This window comes from Oryctolagus cuniculus, chromosome 2 (genome assembly GCF_964237555.1).
Source record: "Oryctolagus cuniculus chromosome 2, mOryCun1.1, whole genome shotgun sequence".
Classification (NCBI taxonomy): domain Eukaryota; kingdom Metazoa; phylum Chordata; class Mammalia; order Lagomorpha; family Leporidae; genus Oryctolagus; species Oryctolagus cuniculus.
Window position 1 is genome coordinate 165,667,647 of NC_091433.1, and position 16,641 is coordinate 165,684,287.

At 40.3% G+C, this 16,641-nt stretch overlaps 1 protein-coding gene across 1 annotated transcript in view; it reads left to right on the forward strand.

Moving 5' to 3' along the window:
• Positions 1 to 16,641, forward strand: part of EIF2AK2 (eukaryotic translation initiation factor 2 alpha kinase 2) — a gene marked incomplete at its 5' end in the record, with an annotated part of 39,896 nt that overhangs the window by 13,804 nt on the left and 9,451 nt on the right. The window contains 7 exon segments of the mRNA NM_001082213.1: positions 6,957 to 7,083; positions 7,465 to 7,544; positions 7,699 to 7,795; positions 9,220 to 9,254; positions 10,429 to 10,491; positions 12,529 to 12,651; positions 16,135 to 16,275. Coding sequence (NP_001075682.1) covers positions 6,957 to 7,083; positions 7,465 to 7,544; positions 7,699 to 7,795; positions 9,220 to 9,254; positions 10,429 to 10,491; positions 12,529 to 12,651; positions 16,135 to 16,275 — 666 coding nt within the window.

The window sequence follows — 16,641 nt, forward strand, 5'->3', positions numbered from 1 at the left end:
CAGGTCCATTCCATTGATTGGTGATAGGATCCTTCCATTTTACCATTGTTCTTATCCCAGCTGTTTGTGGATGCCACTGTTGATCAGCTGCAAAACGACCATCTTTATCCAACGTGAAAAAATTTAAAATGAATAAAGCACATGAGAGCCATTTGTTAGGAGAATGGGCAAGAACCCTAAACTCCCCCTTTCGTTTATATTATTAAAATATTGTTTTAAAGTGTTATGTGTACGTTGAATAATGTCTTGACCCTGAGGATTATAAGGAATGTCAGTAACATGAGATAGAAAAAAGTTACACAAAAATTTCTAAAAGAGGCAGAAATATAAGCAGGTTTATTATTTGTTTTAATTTGCTCTGGAGTTCCTAGGGAAGCAAAAGCTTGTAAGCAACGGGCAATAACATGTCTTGTAGCTTCACCTGTATGTAAGGAAGCAAAAGTAAATTCAGAACAAGTATCAATAGACACATGTATATATTTTTGTTTACCAAATTCCATGAAGTGGTTGATATCCATTTGCCATAGTTGATTGGGGGAATAAATCACGAGGATTAATTCGAAAGTGAAGTACTGGTAACCGGATGGAGCAAGTAGAACAGAATTTTACAATTTGTCGAGCTTGTTTTTGAGTAATATTATGTTTTAAGCGTAACGTATGAGCATTTAAATGATGTAAAGCATGATCTTCTGTTGCTGTATCAATAGAATATATGCATAGAGCAGAATCTGCCGAACGATTGCCCTCTGCCAAAGGTCCAGGAAGATTGGAATGTGCTCAAATATGACCTATAAAGAAAGGGCAGGTATGCTGTTGAATGGTAACGCAAATGCGAGAAAACAAAGGAGAAGCTGCTGAGGATCCAGGAAGGAATGAACACGTTTCCAATTGAGGCACCAATAGGAACACATATTTGCTATTGGTGTGTATGTTAACCGCTACATCCAAAGTAGACTGCAATGCAAGTGCAACAGCAGCTAATTCAACTAGCTGTAGAGATGAAAAAGAGGTGTTAATAACCGTACGGTGACCATCACAAATTACAGAAGCTTGACCTCCTTTTAGGATATTGAATAAAGGTTTAAGGTCTCCTGTTGTGAGGTGGAGATGTGCAGAAAGCCAATTAATATTCCCTAGAAGTTTTTGAAACTGATTTAAAGTCTGTAAAGAATCCAATTGTAAGGTGACTTTTTGTGGAAGTATTTTTCATGGGTGCAATTGGAAGCCTAGATATTGATAAGGATGTTGAAGTTGCATTTTCTCAGGGGCTAGGATAAGACCAAAAGCAAATAATTGCTCTCTTATTACTGTCAGACATTGTATCACCAAAAATTCCTTGGGTCCAGCTATCAAAATATCATCCATATAGTGTATAATATATAAATTGTTATATTTTTTTGAAGAGCAGCATCAATGAAGTGTTGGCACAAAGTAGGTCTATAAGCCATTTTTTGAGGTAAGATTCTTTATTGGCATTTTTGGATAGGTTTTTTTTTTAATGTACTGATGGAACACTGAAAGCAAATTGAGGACAATTTTTTGGATGTAAAGGTATAGTATAAAAATAATCTTTAAATCTATTATTGCAATATAAGAGTCCTTTGGAATTGCAGTAGGCAATGGTAAACCTGGTTGTAAAGCCCCCATAATTTTCACAGTAGCATTAACAGCCCTAAGGCCTTGAAGCAATCACTAACTCCCAGATTTCTTTCTGATAACAAAAATAGGACTATTCCAAGGAGAATTAGAAGGAACTATATGTCCTGCTGTTAATTGTTTTTTTACCAATATCTGTGCAGCATTTATCTTTTTTTGTAGTAAAGGCCACTGATCCACCCACACGGGATTATCTGATTTTTATTTTATTTTATTTTTCGCATGGGGCACAGGCTGACCAGTAGCCATTAAGGGAAACCCAATCCTCTCTGGTCATGATTGACAGTTACAGTAACCGGAGACGTGATGCTTTGTTGTTGTTTGTCTAAACCCTTATCTGGCAAATGACCTTGTTGAAGTATGTTAATGGTAACAATCTTATTTGGACTACACATTAAAGCCCCCATTTGAGTTAGAATATCACGTCTCCAGAGATTAACAAGTAATGCAGCCAAACTATAGGGGTGACAGGCTCCAGCATTACCTGTTTTATCCTCCCATTGCAGCAATATGGAACTTTGTGTTAATCTTTGACTCCGACCAATAACTTGCAATTGAGTTATGGTATTTTTCTTTTTCCAATTTGTGGGCCAGCTTGCTGCTGAAATAACAGAGACATCAGCTCCAGTATCTAAAAGACCACTGAATAACTTTTTATTTAATTTTAAGAAAAATTTGGGTCGGTCCTTAGTTATGGGTTGTATCCAATAAGCCTCAGAAGATCCAAAACCGTTATTTTCTCTTTTATTTAAAAAAGACCTACCAATTGAAGAGAAGGGGAACAGAATCAAGTGAGCAATGCATTGTCCTGGAGTTAAAGTTACATTATTGGCTTGAGCCATAATTTTTATCTCACCAGTAAAGTCAGTGTTTATAACTCCAGGAAAAACCTGTAACCCTTTCATAGTTATACTATTTCTGCCCAGTAGGAGACCAAAAAACCCAGTTGGCAAAGGACCAAAATCCCAGTAGGGAGGGCTTGTGGGCCCATCTCAGGGGTCAATACTCTATAGGAGGTGGCACTGAGGTCCAGTCCTGCACTACCCTCTGTGGCTCCGTGGAGGAAATTGACGGATTTAGGGTGTTCTGTTGAGGAACAAATGTCATGGCCCCCAAAATTTGTTGGGATGGGGCCTGGGGCCAGCCCCGCTTTTAGTTTTTTGAACTTTATTTATTTAATGAATTATCTTTCTTATCAGTTTTGGAGTGACATTTATTGGCCCAATGCCTTTCCCTTTAGCACCAGGGGCAAATCCCAGGAGGAGGGGCTTTTTTTATGTTTGACTTTTGGACAATATTTGTACATGTCCCTGCTGCCCACATTGATAGCACCCTCATTTATCAGGCATAGCCCTCCTTGTTGATTTTTGTAATGACATACCAAGCAGAGTGGCAGGTCCTGAATGTTCTGTTTTTTAAATGAATCCATTTTGCTAATTCCTCATCAAAGGGACTGTCACAGAACACCTCAGCCACAATAGCCAATCGATCCATATCTGTGTTGTACTTATGTTTTGTAGAATTTACAGTACTGTGGGCAGTACTAGGCAATCTTTACACAGCACCAGAAAAGGATCCATACTGAGAATTAAACATCATTATAATCATCACAGGCACATTTTTTTTTAACTTTTATTTAATGAATATAAATTTCCAAAGTACAGCTTATGGATTACAATGGCTTCCCCCCCATAACATCCCTCCCACCCGCAACCCTCCCCTTTCCCACTCCCTCTCCCCTTCCATTCACATCAAGATTCATTTTCGATTCTCTTAATATACAGAAGATCGGTTTAGCATACATTAAGTAAAGATTTCAACAGTTTGCTCCCACACAGAAACATAAAGTGAAAAATAATAGATGATTTTTTAAATGATGATGAAATCAGATCAGACCTATTGTCTTGTTTAATCCCAGTGAGAGTCAAGTTGGGAATTGATAATTTCTTTCTTTTTTTTTTTTACAGAAGATCAGTTTAGTACACATTAAGTAAAGATTTCAACAGTTTGCACCCCCATAGAAACACAAAGTGAAATATACTGCTTGAGTACTCGTTATAGCATTAAATCTCAATGTACAGCACATTAAGGACAGAGATCCTACATGAGGAGTAAGTGCACAGTGACTCCTGTTGTTGACTTAACAAATTGACACTCCTGTTTATGGCATCAGTAATCTCCCTATGCTCCAGTCATGAGTTTCCAAGGCTATGGAAGGCTTTTGAGTTATCTTGTTTAGACAAGGTCATAGTCAAAGTGGAGGTTCTCTCCTCCCTTCAGAGAAAGGTACCTCCTTCTTTGAAGACCTGTTCTTTCCACTGGATCTCACTCACAGAGATCTTTCATTTAGGTTTTTTTTGTTTGTTTGTTTGTTTGTTTGTTTGTTTTTTGCCAGAGTGTCTTGGCTTTCCATGCATCACGGGCACATTTAACGTTCAGCTTGACTGCGTGTTCCCCCAGGATGAAACAGCAGCAGCAGAGGCTTGCTCCGGCTCCTCCTTAAAGCCATTAACGTTCAATGTGACTGTTGATAAGTAGTAACTTTGCCCTGCCATTTTCCCAAAGATATTTTCTAATATATGCTTTGAACTTCCTGTGATCTTTTACTGGGAGGTTTTCTTCCTTTACCTTCTTTCATATTGATGACCATGTTTCTGTGTTTCTGTGTGTAACACATTTTTAAGCATCTTTTGCAGGGGCTGGTCGAGTGGCAACAAATTCTTTCAATTTCTGTTTGCTATGAAAGTTCTTTATTTCACCTTCATTCACAAATGAGAGCTTTGCAGGATATAATATTCTGGGCTGGCAGTTTTTCTCTCTTAGTACCTGGGCTATATCCTGTTCAAGAATTTGTTTTTGAGAACTTCTAGATGTTCTTATCATAAATTTTTTTGAAATTTGTATCTTGTATTTCTTCTATCTCATCATCTTCATAATCTTGAATTGGGGTGTCTTGTTCATTTGGAGGTGTCATAATGTCTTCCTTGTTCTTGTTTCCTCGGTTTCTGTGTTTGTTGCTTGGCATTGTGGATATAGTCTTTTGTTTCTTTTTTTTCCCCCCTTGCTGTGGTGGGTTTTCTCGGTATACTATGACCCTAGATTAAGTGGACTGTCTGCTTTTGATGGATCCTTAGAGGCTTGTGATGGGTGTGGCCAGTGAGCTCTGTTGGATTCTTCAGGGTTAAGGGTGTGCCAAAGGTGACACACCCAGGTTAGGTGTGGTAAATCTCTCTCTCTCTCTCCCTCTCTTTCTCTCTCTCTTTTTTTTTTATTCAGAAGGGAAGTAAATCTGCACAGCTGAGCGGAGTTGAAGGCAGTACTGAGCTCTGAGCTCTGGCCCCTCCCTTTCCAGCACTGGTGCATAGACTTGGTGGCTGGGGTCCCGAGCCTTGGGCGCCTGTGCCCTCCACGTAGGTCCACTGTGTCCCACTAGTTCTGGAAGAGTTTCCTCTGTGGTTTTTTCCCTAGCTCTTCCCTGAAACTACAGTATCTCCACTTTTATTAAACTATCCTTTCCCAAACTATCAATGTGCTCCCTCCCTATTCCACCATCTTGGAGGAAGCCCATAGAGTTCTTATGACAGTATATTTTTATAATTGTTCTATTATTAGCTGTCATTAATCTCTAAGTGTGCCTAATTTATCAATTTAACTTTACTGTAGGAATGTATATGCAGGAAAAATATTGCAAATATGAGGTTCAGCACTTTTCAAGCATCTGAGGAGGGTCTTGGAACAGATTCCCATATATGAGGGGGATCCACTATACTCCTGAGGTATACCTGGCTGGGTTAGTCTGTTGAACACCTGAGAGAGTACAGTGTCCCTGCCAGAGGGTGTGGAGAGCACCCCATCGCTGAAGTCACAATGGCAGTTGCTGTGTGATAATCACTCTACCGCACTTACAGAATGATTTTCCACTATGGCCAGATTTAGGAGCTGTTTGACCGGATGTTTGTCCCCAGAAATGATAAACGGAAAATACCATGTGTCTGTAACAATGGGATTAGCCCTAGACTCTGAACGGACCAGGATTTAAGGCACATGATGAGAGGGACGAAATAGAGCTTGAGAGTAACCGAGAACAGCACCAGTGAGCCAAGACTCATGGCTATGGGGGAGAATGGACTGCAACTGAAAAATGGCAGAAAGCAAATGAGCATGAGGGAGATTGTTTCTCAGTGAAATGAGGAAGAAGGAAAAAAAAAATGTAAATGGTGAATAGTTCAAATTGTCGCCTTAGGGCACTGGCCTATGAAGTGACACAGCTGTTTACTTTAACTCTGGTGGTTTTTAGGCCAGACCAGAGAGAAAATGTGATAATATTCACTGTGTTGAAATAGTTAAAGGTGAATTCTATGGATTGGTCTCAATCAGTCAATCATAATTTTCTGTCTCCATAGCTCATCTTTTTGGTTCCTTTGAGCTAAACACTCTAACATTAGGTTCCTAAAAGAGAGAAGTCTATTTGGTGGTGTCTGAACAAGTTAGGAGCTATAAAAAGAGTTTAGTTTCTTATGTTGGCTCTTTAATTAAGAGTCTTGTGTGGGGAAGATCACTCTGGTTGAGTGGGTAGTTCTCTACAGTCTCCAATGAAACATGAAATAAAATAATAATTTTGTGATAATGTATAGTAACTCCCTGACATAAATGTCCATATCCATTGCTTTGGCCCTTAGAAATAGGTATTAATATACCAAGATTACCTGCCTAACCACTTTTAATATGAAGAGAGAGTGGATTAATATGATTTAATATGAAGATAGAGTAGGGGCAAGAGTACTGTGGGGAGTTTCTTAGAATTTTGTATGCATAAGCAAATATCAAAAAATACTGAAGTTAGAGCAAAATCCATCATCACTTTTCCTCTAACAAGGCTGTAGCACTATAACCTGTCTTCTCCTGTAGAACCCCTCCTTTCTCTATTGGCATTTTCTTTACTGTTTGAACATCTCCGAGAAATTCACTGAATCTCTGCCCCTTTCTTCTCTATTTCCATCTCTATTGACCTTTGGGAAGTTTTAAAAAAAAATCACTGTTTAGGGCCTTTGTGCAGGTCTTTTCAGTGAGGCAACAAAGAGTTAAAACAGTTGCCTGGGAAATGCAAGCTGATATATGGCCAATCTTGGTTATTTAGACAAATTGGTCAGCCATCTTCCTGAGGGGTTTAACATATAAGAAATCTAAATCTACATAGTAGATTAGTATTATCTTGATCCCTTTATTAATTAATTTTTTCAAATCATAAGTTAGAGTTACTGTATTTTTGATATTTGAATATTTACCATGATTTCCCCTAGATTTCAGTATAAATGCCGAATTGGGCTGAAAGTATATGGTACCGGTATTGGTTCTACTAAACAGGAGGCAAAACAGTTGGCTGCTAAATCTGCATATCATAAGATACTATCAGAAGGAACCTTAATGGTATGTAGGAACTGCCTCTAGATTTTACTTTTCATATTTTCCAATTTCCTTTTATGTTGATTTGAAGTTAGAATTGTTTACATAAGGCTGGAGCAGCCAGTTGCATAGCAAAATGGTTCTTCTATTCTGTGTCTCATCAGGGAGCCAGGAGCCATTGGGGTGGGAAGCTCCGGGAGGGATGCAAGTTCTACTGGCCACCCAGGGTTGCTTTTAAAATCCAGATTCAACATCCATAAAAAATATGTTAATGTTGTCATTGCTGATGTTTGTAGGTTTGGTCTGTGGAGAAGTAAATGTGGTAGTTAGGGCCCAGAGACTAAGCCATGGTAGGGAAGTAATGTAATTGCATTTATACCTATTGAGGACTGCTCTTTATTTCAGACAATTAACTCTACTTCTCCTGGTTCTGTTGCTACTACAATTAATGACTTCAGAAACATCGCTTTGGTATCACACACATGGTAAGTTAGGACAGACAACTGTGATATTTAACATATTCCAACTGCTCTTGGAAAAAGTAATTTTTATGAAAATGTTTAGTGGTCAAAGGAAATTTAGAGAAAGAAATCACTGATAAAATCCTTCATAAACTAACAGCTATTCCCCTTTCTTTAGTGGTTCTGAATCACCATCTGAAAATTACTTCTCAACAACTGTGCCAGAAGGAAGTTATAATGATGACAGTTTAAACAATTCTTCGTCATCCTCTATGGTACAGTATCAGTGTCTCCAAGATTCCTACTTCATCTTGTTTTCCTGTTTGTTTCCTCATTTAAAAGTGACCTCCACATCCCACTGTAATTTTTATATTTTTATCTTATGTACTCTTACAACATAATAGTATGTATTTCAGATAGCTTTTCACTGTGTCTCATTTTATTAACCCCTACTCACATGCAAAATTCTATACCTCCTTCCCAACTTTCCCTACTCCCTCTGTATTTATATATATATATCTTTCTGTGATTTTTTTCTTTCCTACCAAGTGGACAATATTTGAAGTTTGTATTCTAATATAGATCTGTTCTTGTTTTAAAAAATCAGAAGGGGGGCTGGCATAGTGGGTAAAGCCACCACATGCAGTGTCATTATCCCATGTGGGTGCCATTCGTGTCCTGGCTGCTCCACTTCCAATCTAGCTTCCTGCTATGGCTTGGGAAAGCAGTGAAAGATAGCCCGGGTCCTTGGGCCGCTGCGCCTGCATGGGGGACCTGGAGGAAGCTCCTGGCTCCTGGCTCCTGGCTTTGGAACTGCCCAGCTCCAGCTGTTGGGGCCATTTGGGGAGTGGAGCAGCAGATGGAAGACCTCCCTCACTCTCTTAGCCTCTGCCTCCCTATAACTCTGCCTTTCAAATAAATAAATAAATGTTTAAAAGAAAAAAATCAGAAGGAACCTCAATAGGTTCCTCCAAAATTCAGTGAGTTTCTCAAAAATCAGGTCATTTTTACAGTGAGGTTCAATGTCAAATAACTATTCTGATAAATAACTACAAATTAATAGGAAAAAGCAACTCAATAGGAAAATATAAAATGACTCTAACAAACAATTTAGAGAAGAGTTGCTCAGAGGGGAACACCCATGGAAAGATGCTTTTCTTTACTAAGAGTCAAAAAATACAAATCAAACCAACAGTTAGATACCAGTGCTTGGTGAGAATACAAATATTGGTGAGGGTATTAACCTTTTTTTTTTTTTTGAAAAAATATTCATTTATTCTTTTACTTGAGAGACTGAGAGAGATAATGAAAGAGAGAGAGTGAGAGCGCACACGAACCCATCCTCTCTCACTCCCCAAATGTCCACAGTGGCTGAGTTGGCCAGGTCAGAGGTCAGGAGCCAGGAACTCAACCCTAGCTTCCCACATGGGTAGCAGGAATGCAGTAACTGCTGCCTCCCAGGATCTACATTAGCAGGAAGGAGGAGTCAGGAGCTGGAGCTAGGTATTGAACCCAGGCACTCTAATGTGGAATGTGGTGTCTGAACCTGTTGGCCAAATGCTTGCCCCAAAGCTGTTAACCTATGGGCTAAGAAATGTGGCAGAGAGCCAGCTAGAAGTAAAAGGGGAAGAATAGCAAGAAAGAGCTAGATGATTGATTTAATCCTCTGAAACTCTTTCCCATTTTTTTTTTATTATAGAATGTCTCCAGAAATAATCATAAGAAGATAAAAAGGTTAGTATCATCATGTATTGAAAATATTTGGAAGTTTTATTTCTGTTTTGGTCTATGGACTTTATTTATCAAGTCTTCAGTGTTTGTAGTGTACACTCTTACTTGAGTTTCAAAAGTAGAAAGCATGCTAGAGGTTCACAAAAAGCTTTAAATTTACAAACCATTTTAAAGATGGAGAGAAATAATTGAATATAGGCCTATACTATGCTGTGGACCTAAACCCCTATTGGCATATTGCTAGTGATTAGTTAAGGATGGTCTGTGGACGAGTTGTCAGGGAAGCAAGACTTTTCAAGAGAAGGGCATTATTTTGCAGACAAGTTGGTCGAGTAAAATTAGTATGATAACTCTGGTCAACCTGATTAAATGTTAGATAAATTTTGTTGGGTTGGTTTCCTTAACTGAAGATAGAAGCAAGGTTGTACATGTTGTCAGAAATGAGAGTGAGCTGGTAACAGGTGCCATCATGAGCCACCACTCCACCCTGAGCAGCAGAGAGGAAAGATGATTGCTGATAAGGAAGTTTGGGTGGAAAGAAGAGATCTGTGCCTGTGAGATAATTAGGCCTGTAGCCACGGTTAGTCTGGCAGTGGGGAGGGATGAAGAGAATTTGTGAGAATGGCTATAAAGGAAGAGTGAACGTGGCTTGAAGAAATCAAGTTCCATAGCTTGGCGAGAGGTAGAAGAAAAAGCAAAGGGGAAGAATTTTCAAGATCACTCCATTTTGGACAGGATGCAGACAAGAGTCATGGTACTGATGGTGTTAAAGAAGCTGAAGACTTGAGGGGTTCGTAGCAATTTGGGTAAGTTTAGTTTTAGGTGGTGTTTGAACCTCCAATTGCAGTAACTTACTACTGGTAAGGCGTAATGAGCTGGATGAAGGTGCAGGACCTGTGCCTCTGAGGTCTTGAGTTAGGAGAAAGAAAAGGAGGGACTAGCGGCATGCCAGTAATGAGGGTGTTAAATGAAAGAAGCAGCCAGGAAAGGGGTGAAAAATTATTAGAGAGCAACCATATGTGTATATAGTTTTGTAATGAAAAAGGCTAATAGTTGCTACCTGTTATAATAGTTGACTCAAAATGTAAAAAGCCCACTATAAGGCATAAAACTCATTCTCAACAAGTTATATTTATTTTCAGTATGATTTGTTTTACAGTCTTTTCTGAATTTTTAGGCATTTGGCGCCTACATTTAACCTGCCTGATAAAGAAGCAAGCAAGTATACTGTGAACCCCAGGTAGGGTAGGATGGTGAAGTAGAATTTTTAAAAAATGTTTTTGTTCATTTGACAAAATTCTGTAAGGGCTGATTATAAGTTGAAATTGTATTTCCACCCAAATAATTTAATTATAGCATAAGCAGGTCCACCAAGGCCACTGTCTTTTGGAAAAACAAGGTTTACGTGATTCCACTTGGAATGTGGCAAATGTGATGCTTTGGTGAATCTCTTTGAAATCTATGGAAGTTTTTAATATTGAAAGTAAATACACCTATAAATCAGTGATTAAAAAACAAGGTGTTCCCATAAGAAGCAAAATAGATCCATGTGAATCTCACTTCTAGCTCCATGCCAGATTTCACTTGAAAAAAGGGCTCCTCTGCTGTAAAAAGTAGGATTTTAAATGAAATAAGTAAAGGAGACCTATTTGCAAGAGGAGAGGTACATTGAATCCAAAATTTTTAAAAAATCCAAGAACCAACAAATATTTATTAATCTCCTAATATACAAATGGTCATATTCCTGGCACTGTGCTGGACATTGGTTTGATAGGAAGAAGAAATAGAAAGAGTTCCTGCTCAAGTGGAATTTTGCGGGAATGATTGACATTAAATAAGCAATCATCTGAAAAAGTCTCCTATTACAAGCCAGGGTCTGAACTCTGGAGGAAAAACAATGGCATGGCACGAAATGGAAACAGGATCCTCAGAGTGAGAGATGGGACAGGGCTGCTCAGAGCTGACATCTGTGGGGAGGCCTGAAGGATGAGGTAGTGCAGAGAGACAGAATCAGACAGTTTTCATTGCTCTGGTTGCTGGGTGGATAGTAGGTTGGAGCCGGGGCAGGAGAGAAAGTGGGGTGTCCAGTTAGCAAAGTAGTGTAGGATCCTGATGGAGGTATGGGCTGCATGCAAAATTTTGGAGGTAGAGAAAAGTGGGCAGATGCCAGTGATACATTTTGAAAATTATTTTTTTGTTTGTTTGTTTTGGTTTTTTTTTTTTTTTTTTTTTTTTGACAGGCAGAGTGGACAGTGAGAGAGAGAGACAGAGAGAAAGGTCTTCCTTTGCCGTTGGTTCACCCTCCAATGGCCACCGCGGCCGGCGCACCACACTGATCCAATGGCAGGAGCCAGGTACTTATCCTGGTCTCCCATGGGGTGCAAGGTCCAAGTACTTGGGCCATCCTCCACTGCACTCCCTGGCCACAGCAGAGAGCTGGCCTGGAAGAGGGGCAACCGGGACAGAATCCGGCGCCCCGACCGGGACTAGAACCCGGGGTGCCGGCGCCGCAAGGCGGAGGATTAGCCTAGTGAGCCGCGGCACCGGCTGAAAATTATTTATTGATTTATTTTAATTCTTTATTTGAAAGACACAGAGCAATTTTTCATCCACAAATACCTACAGCACCAAGGTCTGGGCACCAGGCTGAAGCCAGGAGCCCAGAACTCAATCTGAGTCTCTTACCTGGGTGTCAGGGACCCAAGCACTTGAGCCATAACCTGCTGCCTCCCAGGGTGCACATTAGTAAGAAACTGGATTAGAAGCAGAGGATCTGGGACTTGAACCAGCACTCCTGTGTGGGATTTGTGCATCCTAACCAAATGCTATGCCCAGTGGTCTCCCTGCCAGTGTTATTTTTTGGAAGTAGAGTTGGCAAGACTTAATGATGGGATGTAGGGCATGAGAGAGAAGAGAAAACAAAGTAATGATAAACTAAGGCTCAATGTATCTGTTTGTGTCTGTTCTAACAGCTTGGTGGTGTCTGTGCAACACAATATGGTGGTTCTTTCTAAAGTTTCATACCTGTGATTTGAGCCTTTGTCATGGCTTTTGTACAGGCATGAGTTGACTGTGACTCACAAGGGTGATCAGTTATGTTGGATTCTCCATGGGAGAAATTACCCTTTGTGAATCAATCTGCAAAATACGACTCTTTTTTGGAAGGGGAGAACTGTGTTCGTTATACAGACCATTTCACTAGTGACATTAAAGGGAAAACTAGAGAGGAAGGGATGAACTGCACGACCTCAGAATAATTATGGTTTTTATCTTCAAGGTTCGCCAACGATTTTAAAGAAATAGAACCAATTGGCGCAGGTGGATTTGGCCAAGTTTTCAAAGCAAAGCACAGAATTGATGGAAAGACTTATGTTATCAAACGTGTTAAATATGATAGTGAGTAAGTAGTGAATGTCATAGTTTTTTAAGTGAGAAAGTCTGTTGAAACGTCACTATTCTTTTGTGTTCATTTTCTTCTTCCTGATCACCCTTAAACACTTCCTTCTACCCAGAGGAGCGTGGCTTACTCTGAAATGATCTTACTTTAGTGTAGGTATTTCGGTTCTAAAAAATGGATCTACTATTGATCATCCCTTTGAGGCTGCCTTGGAAGCTGGAATTATTGGATTTAAGGTGACCTTTGAAATTTTCTAGTCTCATTTTATAGAGGAGACTGACATCCAAAGGTGTGAACTGATTTGTCCGAGGTAAATGCTAGTTGATAGTTGTTCTGGTTATCTACCATTACATAATACAACCTTCCCAAGATGCAGTGACTTAAAAAGAGCAATTTGTTGTCTCTTCTGGTCCTGTGGGTTGGGCAGTTCTTGCTTAGGTTCTCCCAGCCTTGTTTTTGGTCATGTTGGATATCCAAGATGGGCAGCAGGTGATGCTGTCTGTGGGCTGGGAGTTCAGTTGGGACTGTCAAGCAGGGCACCTCCTAATGGCCTCCTCAGGTGACCTGGGTTTCTCGCCACTTAAAGGCCATGTTTCAAGAAGGATTTGTCCCCAGAACCAGTCTTGCAAGAGACCAGGAGAGTGGCGAGGCTTCTTTTGAAAGTTCTAGAATGTCACTTCTACCACATTATGTTGGTTACACAAGTCACTAAGGCAACTCAGATTCAAGGGGAGGGCAGACAGGGTCTGCTTCTTCGTTTCTAGCAGCGGATGTGTGTGTGTGTGTGTGTGTGTGTGTGTGGGAAGGGAAGGAATTGATGAGAACGATCTTTGGATACTATTTCGCATATAACAAAATGGAGATTTAGAATGCTTTCTCTGGGGTGCCAATCCACTGTGTTCCCACTATAGCCAATTGCTTCCATGTTTTCTCTATGTTTTATGTTGCTATGTTTATGATGTGTCTGCCCCTCCCATGCCCGTTAGGTAGCACACTTCCTCAGAAAGGAAAACACCTAAGAAAGAAGACACCAGTCTTGCTTGTTGCTCTCTGGCACCTGTTACTCTATGTAACTTGGCCAGACCAGTCTCTCAAATACTAGAGGAAGAGATAGAAAAGGGATCTGGGCTAAGTAAAGTGACACAAGTAAAGGAGAAGCAGGCATAGAGTCCTACTTCTTCATTGCAGTCAAACCCACTTCCTGTCTGTGGACTATCCCTTGCATTTGAAATGCTCTCATACCTACTCAGCATCAAAATGAGGCTTTTTCTTCATTGTTTTAGGTTACAGGAGTGAAGTACTGTTGTTCATTCTATTTTTTTAAAGATTTATTTATTTATTTGAAAGTCAGAGTTACACAGAGAGGGGAGAGGCAGAGAGGGAGACATTTCTTCCATCCGATGGTTCACTCCCCAATTGGCCGCAACAGCTGGAGCTGCGCCAATCCGAAGCCAGGAGCCAGGAGCTTCTTCTGGGTCTCCCACATGGGTGCAGGGGCCCAAGGACTTGGGCCATCTTCTACTGCTTTCCCAGGCCATAGCAGAGAGTTGGATCAGAAGTGGAGCAGCCGGGTCTTGAAATGGTGCCCATATGGGATGCTGGTGCTTCAGGCCAGGGTGTTAACCCGCTGTACCACAGCACCGGGCCCCTGTTGCTCATTCTATTAGAAGGCAATTTTTAAAAATGGTAAATAAAAATGTTGATGAAGGTACAGTAGTATTTCAGGCATTTCTAGTGGCCTATAAATTTTAAGCATTTTAAAAATATACTTAAAATATGAACTATCTTCAAGAAGTTTGTGAACAGTGTGTATTGTGAAAAAACTAGGTTTTAAAATCTTTATTTTTGCACCAAAGTAAACTCATTTTTTGAATTCTATTTTTCATGAACTTTTTGAAATACCTTCATATAAATTCAGAGCTATAAAAATATTTATGTACTTTGATCCAAGAATTTTCAGTCTGAGGACCTGCTGTAGTAATATTATCCAAATTATGTCTAGCTATAAGAAGATATAAATATTTCATTCATAATAATGAAAAATGAGAATGAGCAAAATAGTTACAAAGAAATGATTGCACTGTTTTGATCCCTAGCCCGATCAATGATTATATGGCAGCCTAAAAATTAATATTGCATCTGCAGTGTTTTCACATAAGATGATATGCTGTTGGAAGTTGCTTCAGAATAATCCAGGGAGCGCCGGCGCCGCGGCTCACTAGGCTAATCCTCCGCCTTGCGGCGCCGGCACACCGGGTTCTAGTCCCGGTTGGGGCGCCAGATTCTGTCCCGGTTGCCCCTCTTCCAGGCCAGCCCTCTGCTGTGGCCAGGGAGTGCAGTGGAGGATGGCCCAGGTGCTTGGGCCCTGCACCCCATGGGAGACCAGGAAAAGCACCTGGCTCCTGGCTCCTGCCATCGGATCAGCGCGGTGCGCCGGCCGCAGCGCGCCGGCCGCGGCGGCCATTGGAGGGTGAACCAGCGGCAAAGGAAGACCTTTCTCTCTGTCTCTCTCTCTCACTGTCCACTCTGCCTGTCAAAAAAAAAAAAAAAAAAAAAGAATAATCCAGGGGACAGTGAGCAAGTGGGTATGAGTGCAGATGAAAGCAGATTGGCCAGGAGTCGGTAACAGTTTCCTAGAGTATTTGCCCTACTTTTTTGTGTTTTTGAAATCTCACATTTAAAGATTATAAGTAACATTTATTTTTAAAAGAAAAACTATAAAGATAGCATGTTATGTGAAAAAAGATAATTATATACTCTAATTACAAATACATACCGGATGTAGACAAATATAAGTAATCCAAAGCAATGACACTATTTTAGGAATGTTGAGGTATCAGCAATTTTCTCTTGAATTTTACAAATTTTATGTCACATAGAACTTTTTTAAGTTAAAAAATAAAGTTGTACAATATTTATCCTACCTCATCTTTGGAATCTCAAGTTTATTGGCCACATTTAGCTTCTGGAAGCATCTTGGCTTTTGACAGTATTCTCTTATACAGCTCCCACAGTGTGCAGCCAAGTTTCTACTCTATACAAATCATGTCCTTTGTGTGTTTTCTCTACACATAGAAAATTCGGAATTGGGTTTTTCATGCTGTGTGGATCACCTGCCCTTGCTGCCCAAATGGGGCTTGCTTGTGAAATCTTACGACTTTAACACAAGCCTAAACAAAATATAATGTATGCATAGTTTAGCCATAAAAAATGGCAGCGCTGGCATTTCGAAGACTACACATACTATTTTTAAGTTGTCTGATATTTGGAATTTAGTCATTGCTTTGTCTTTGATATAATATATAATTCCCTGTATGTTTGTTTATTTCTTCTCAAGCTCTCCTGTCCTCTCTCTAAGACTTGTCTTGGGAATCACCACGATTGTTTCTGGGGGAGTGGGGAGAGCTGTCCGCTGTGACTTGAGGTTCCCAGTTGCTGGCAGGGATGCCGACCGACAGGCTCATGTTCTCTGTTCCTCTTTACTAGGAAGGTAGAGCGTGAAGTCAAAGCATTAGCAGCACTCACTCATCCCAATATTGTTCACTACTACGGTTGTTGGGTCGGGCATGATTATGATCCTGAGAGCAGTAATTCGGATACCGAAAACAGCATGAATATGAATTTAGGGTAAGTACAAAGAGATCCTCATAACCATAATAGGATGGCAGGAAACTGTCATTTAGTGTGTGGGAGCCACTTGGTCAGACCACGAGGTACACATTTAAGTCACCACCACCTGACAGACAACGTTCTCTCACCATTATGCACATAAGGGGACAATGAATAGGTTCTTTTTTTTTCCTTGCTTGAAACTTGCTTTTCAAAACCTTTAACTGCTCAGCTGTTTTTAGAAATGTCAGGTGTAGCTTTCCCAGACTGCGTTGTTACACCTGCACCTTGGCTGCAGTGCAGGGCGTGAATGCAGGGTTGTGAAGAAAGTTTTCACGTGCGGATGCTGCACCCAGGGGCTCTCTCCTCAGCTGCCAACAGTTT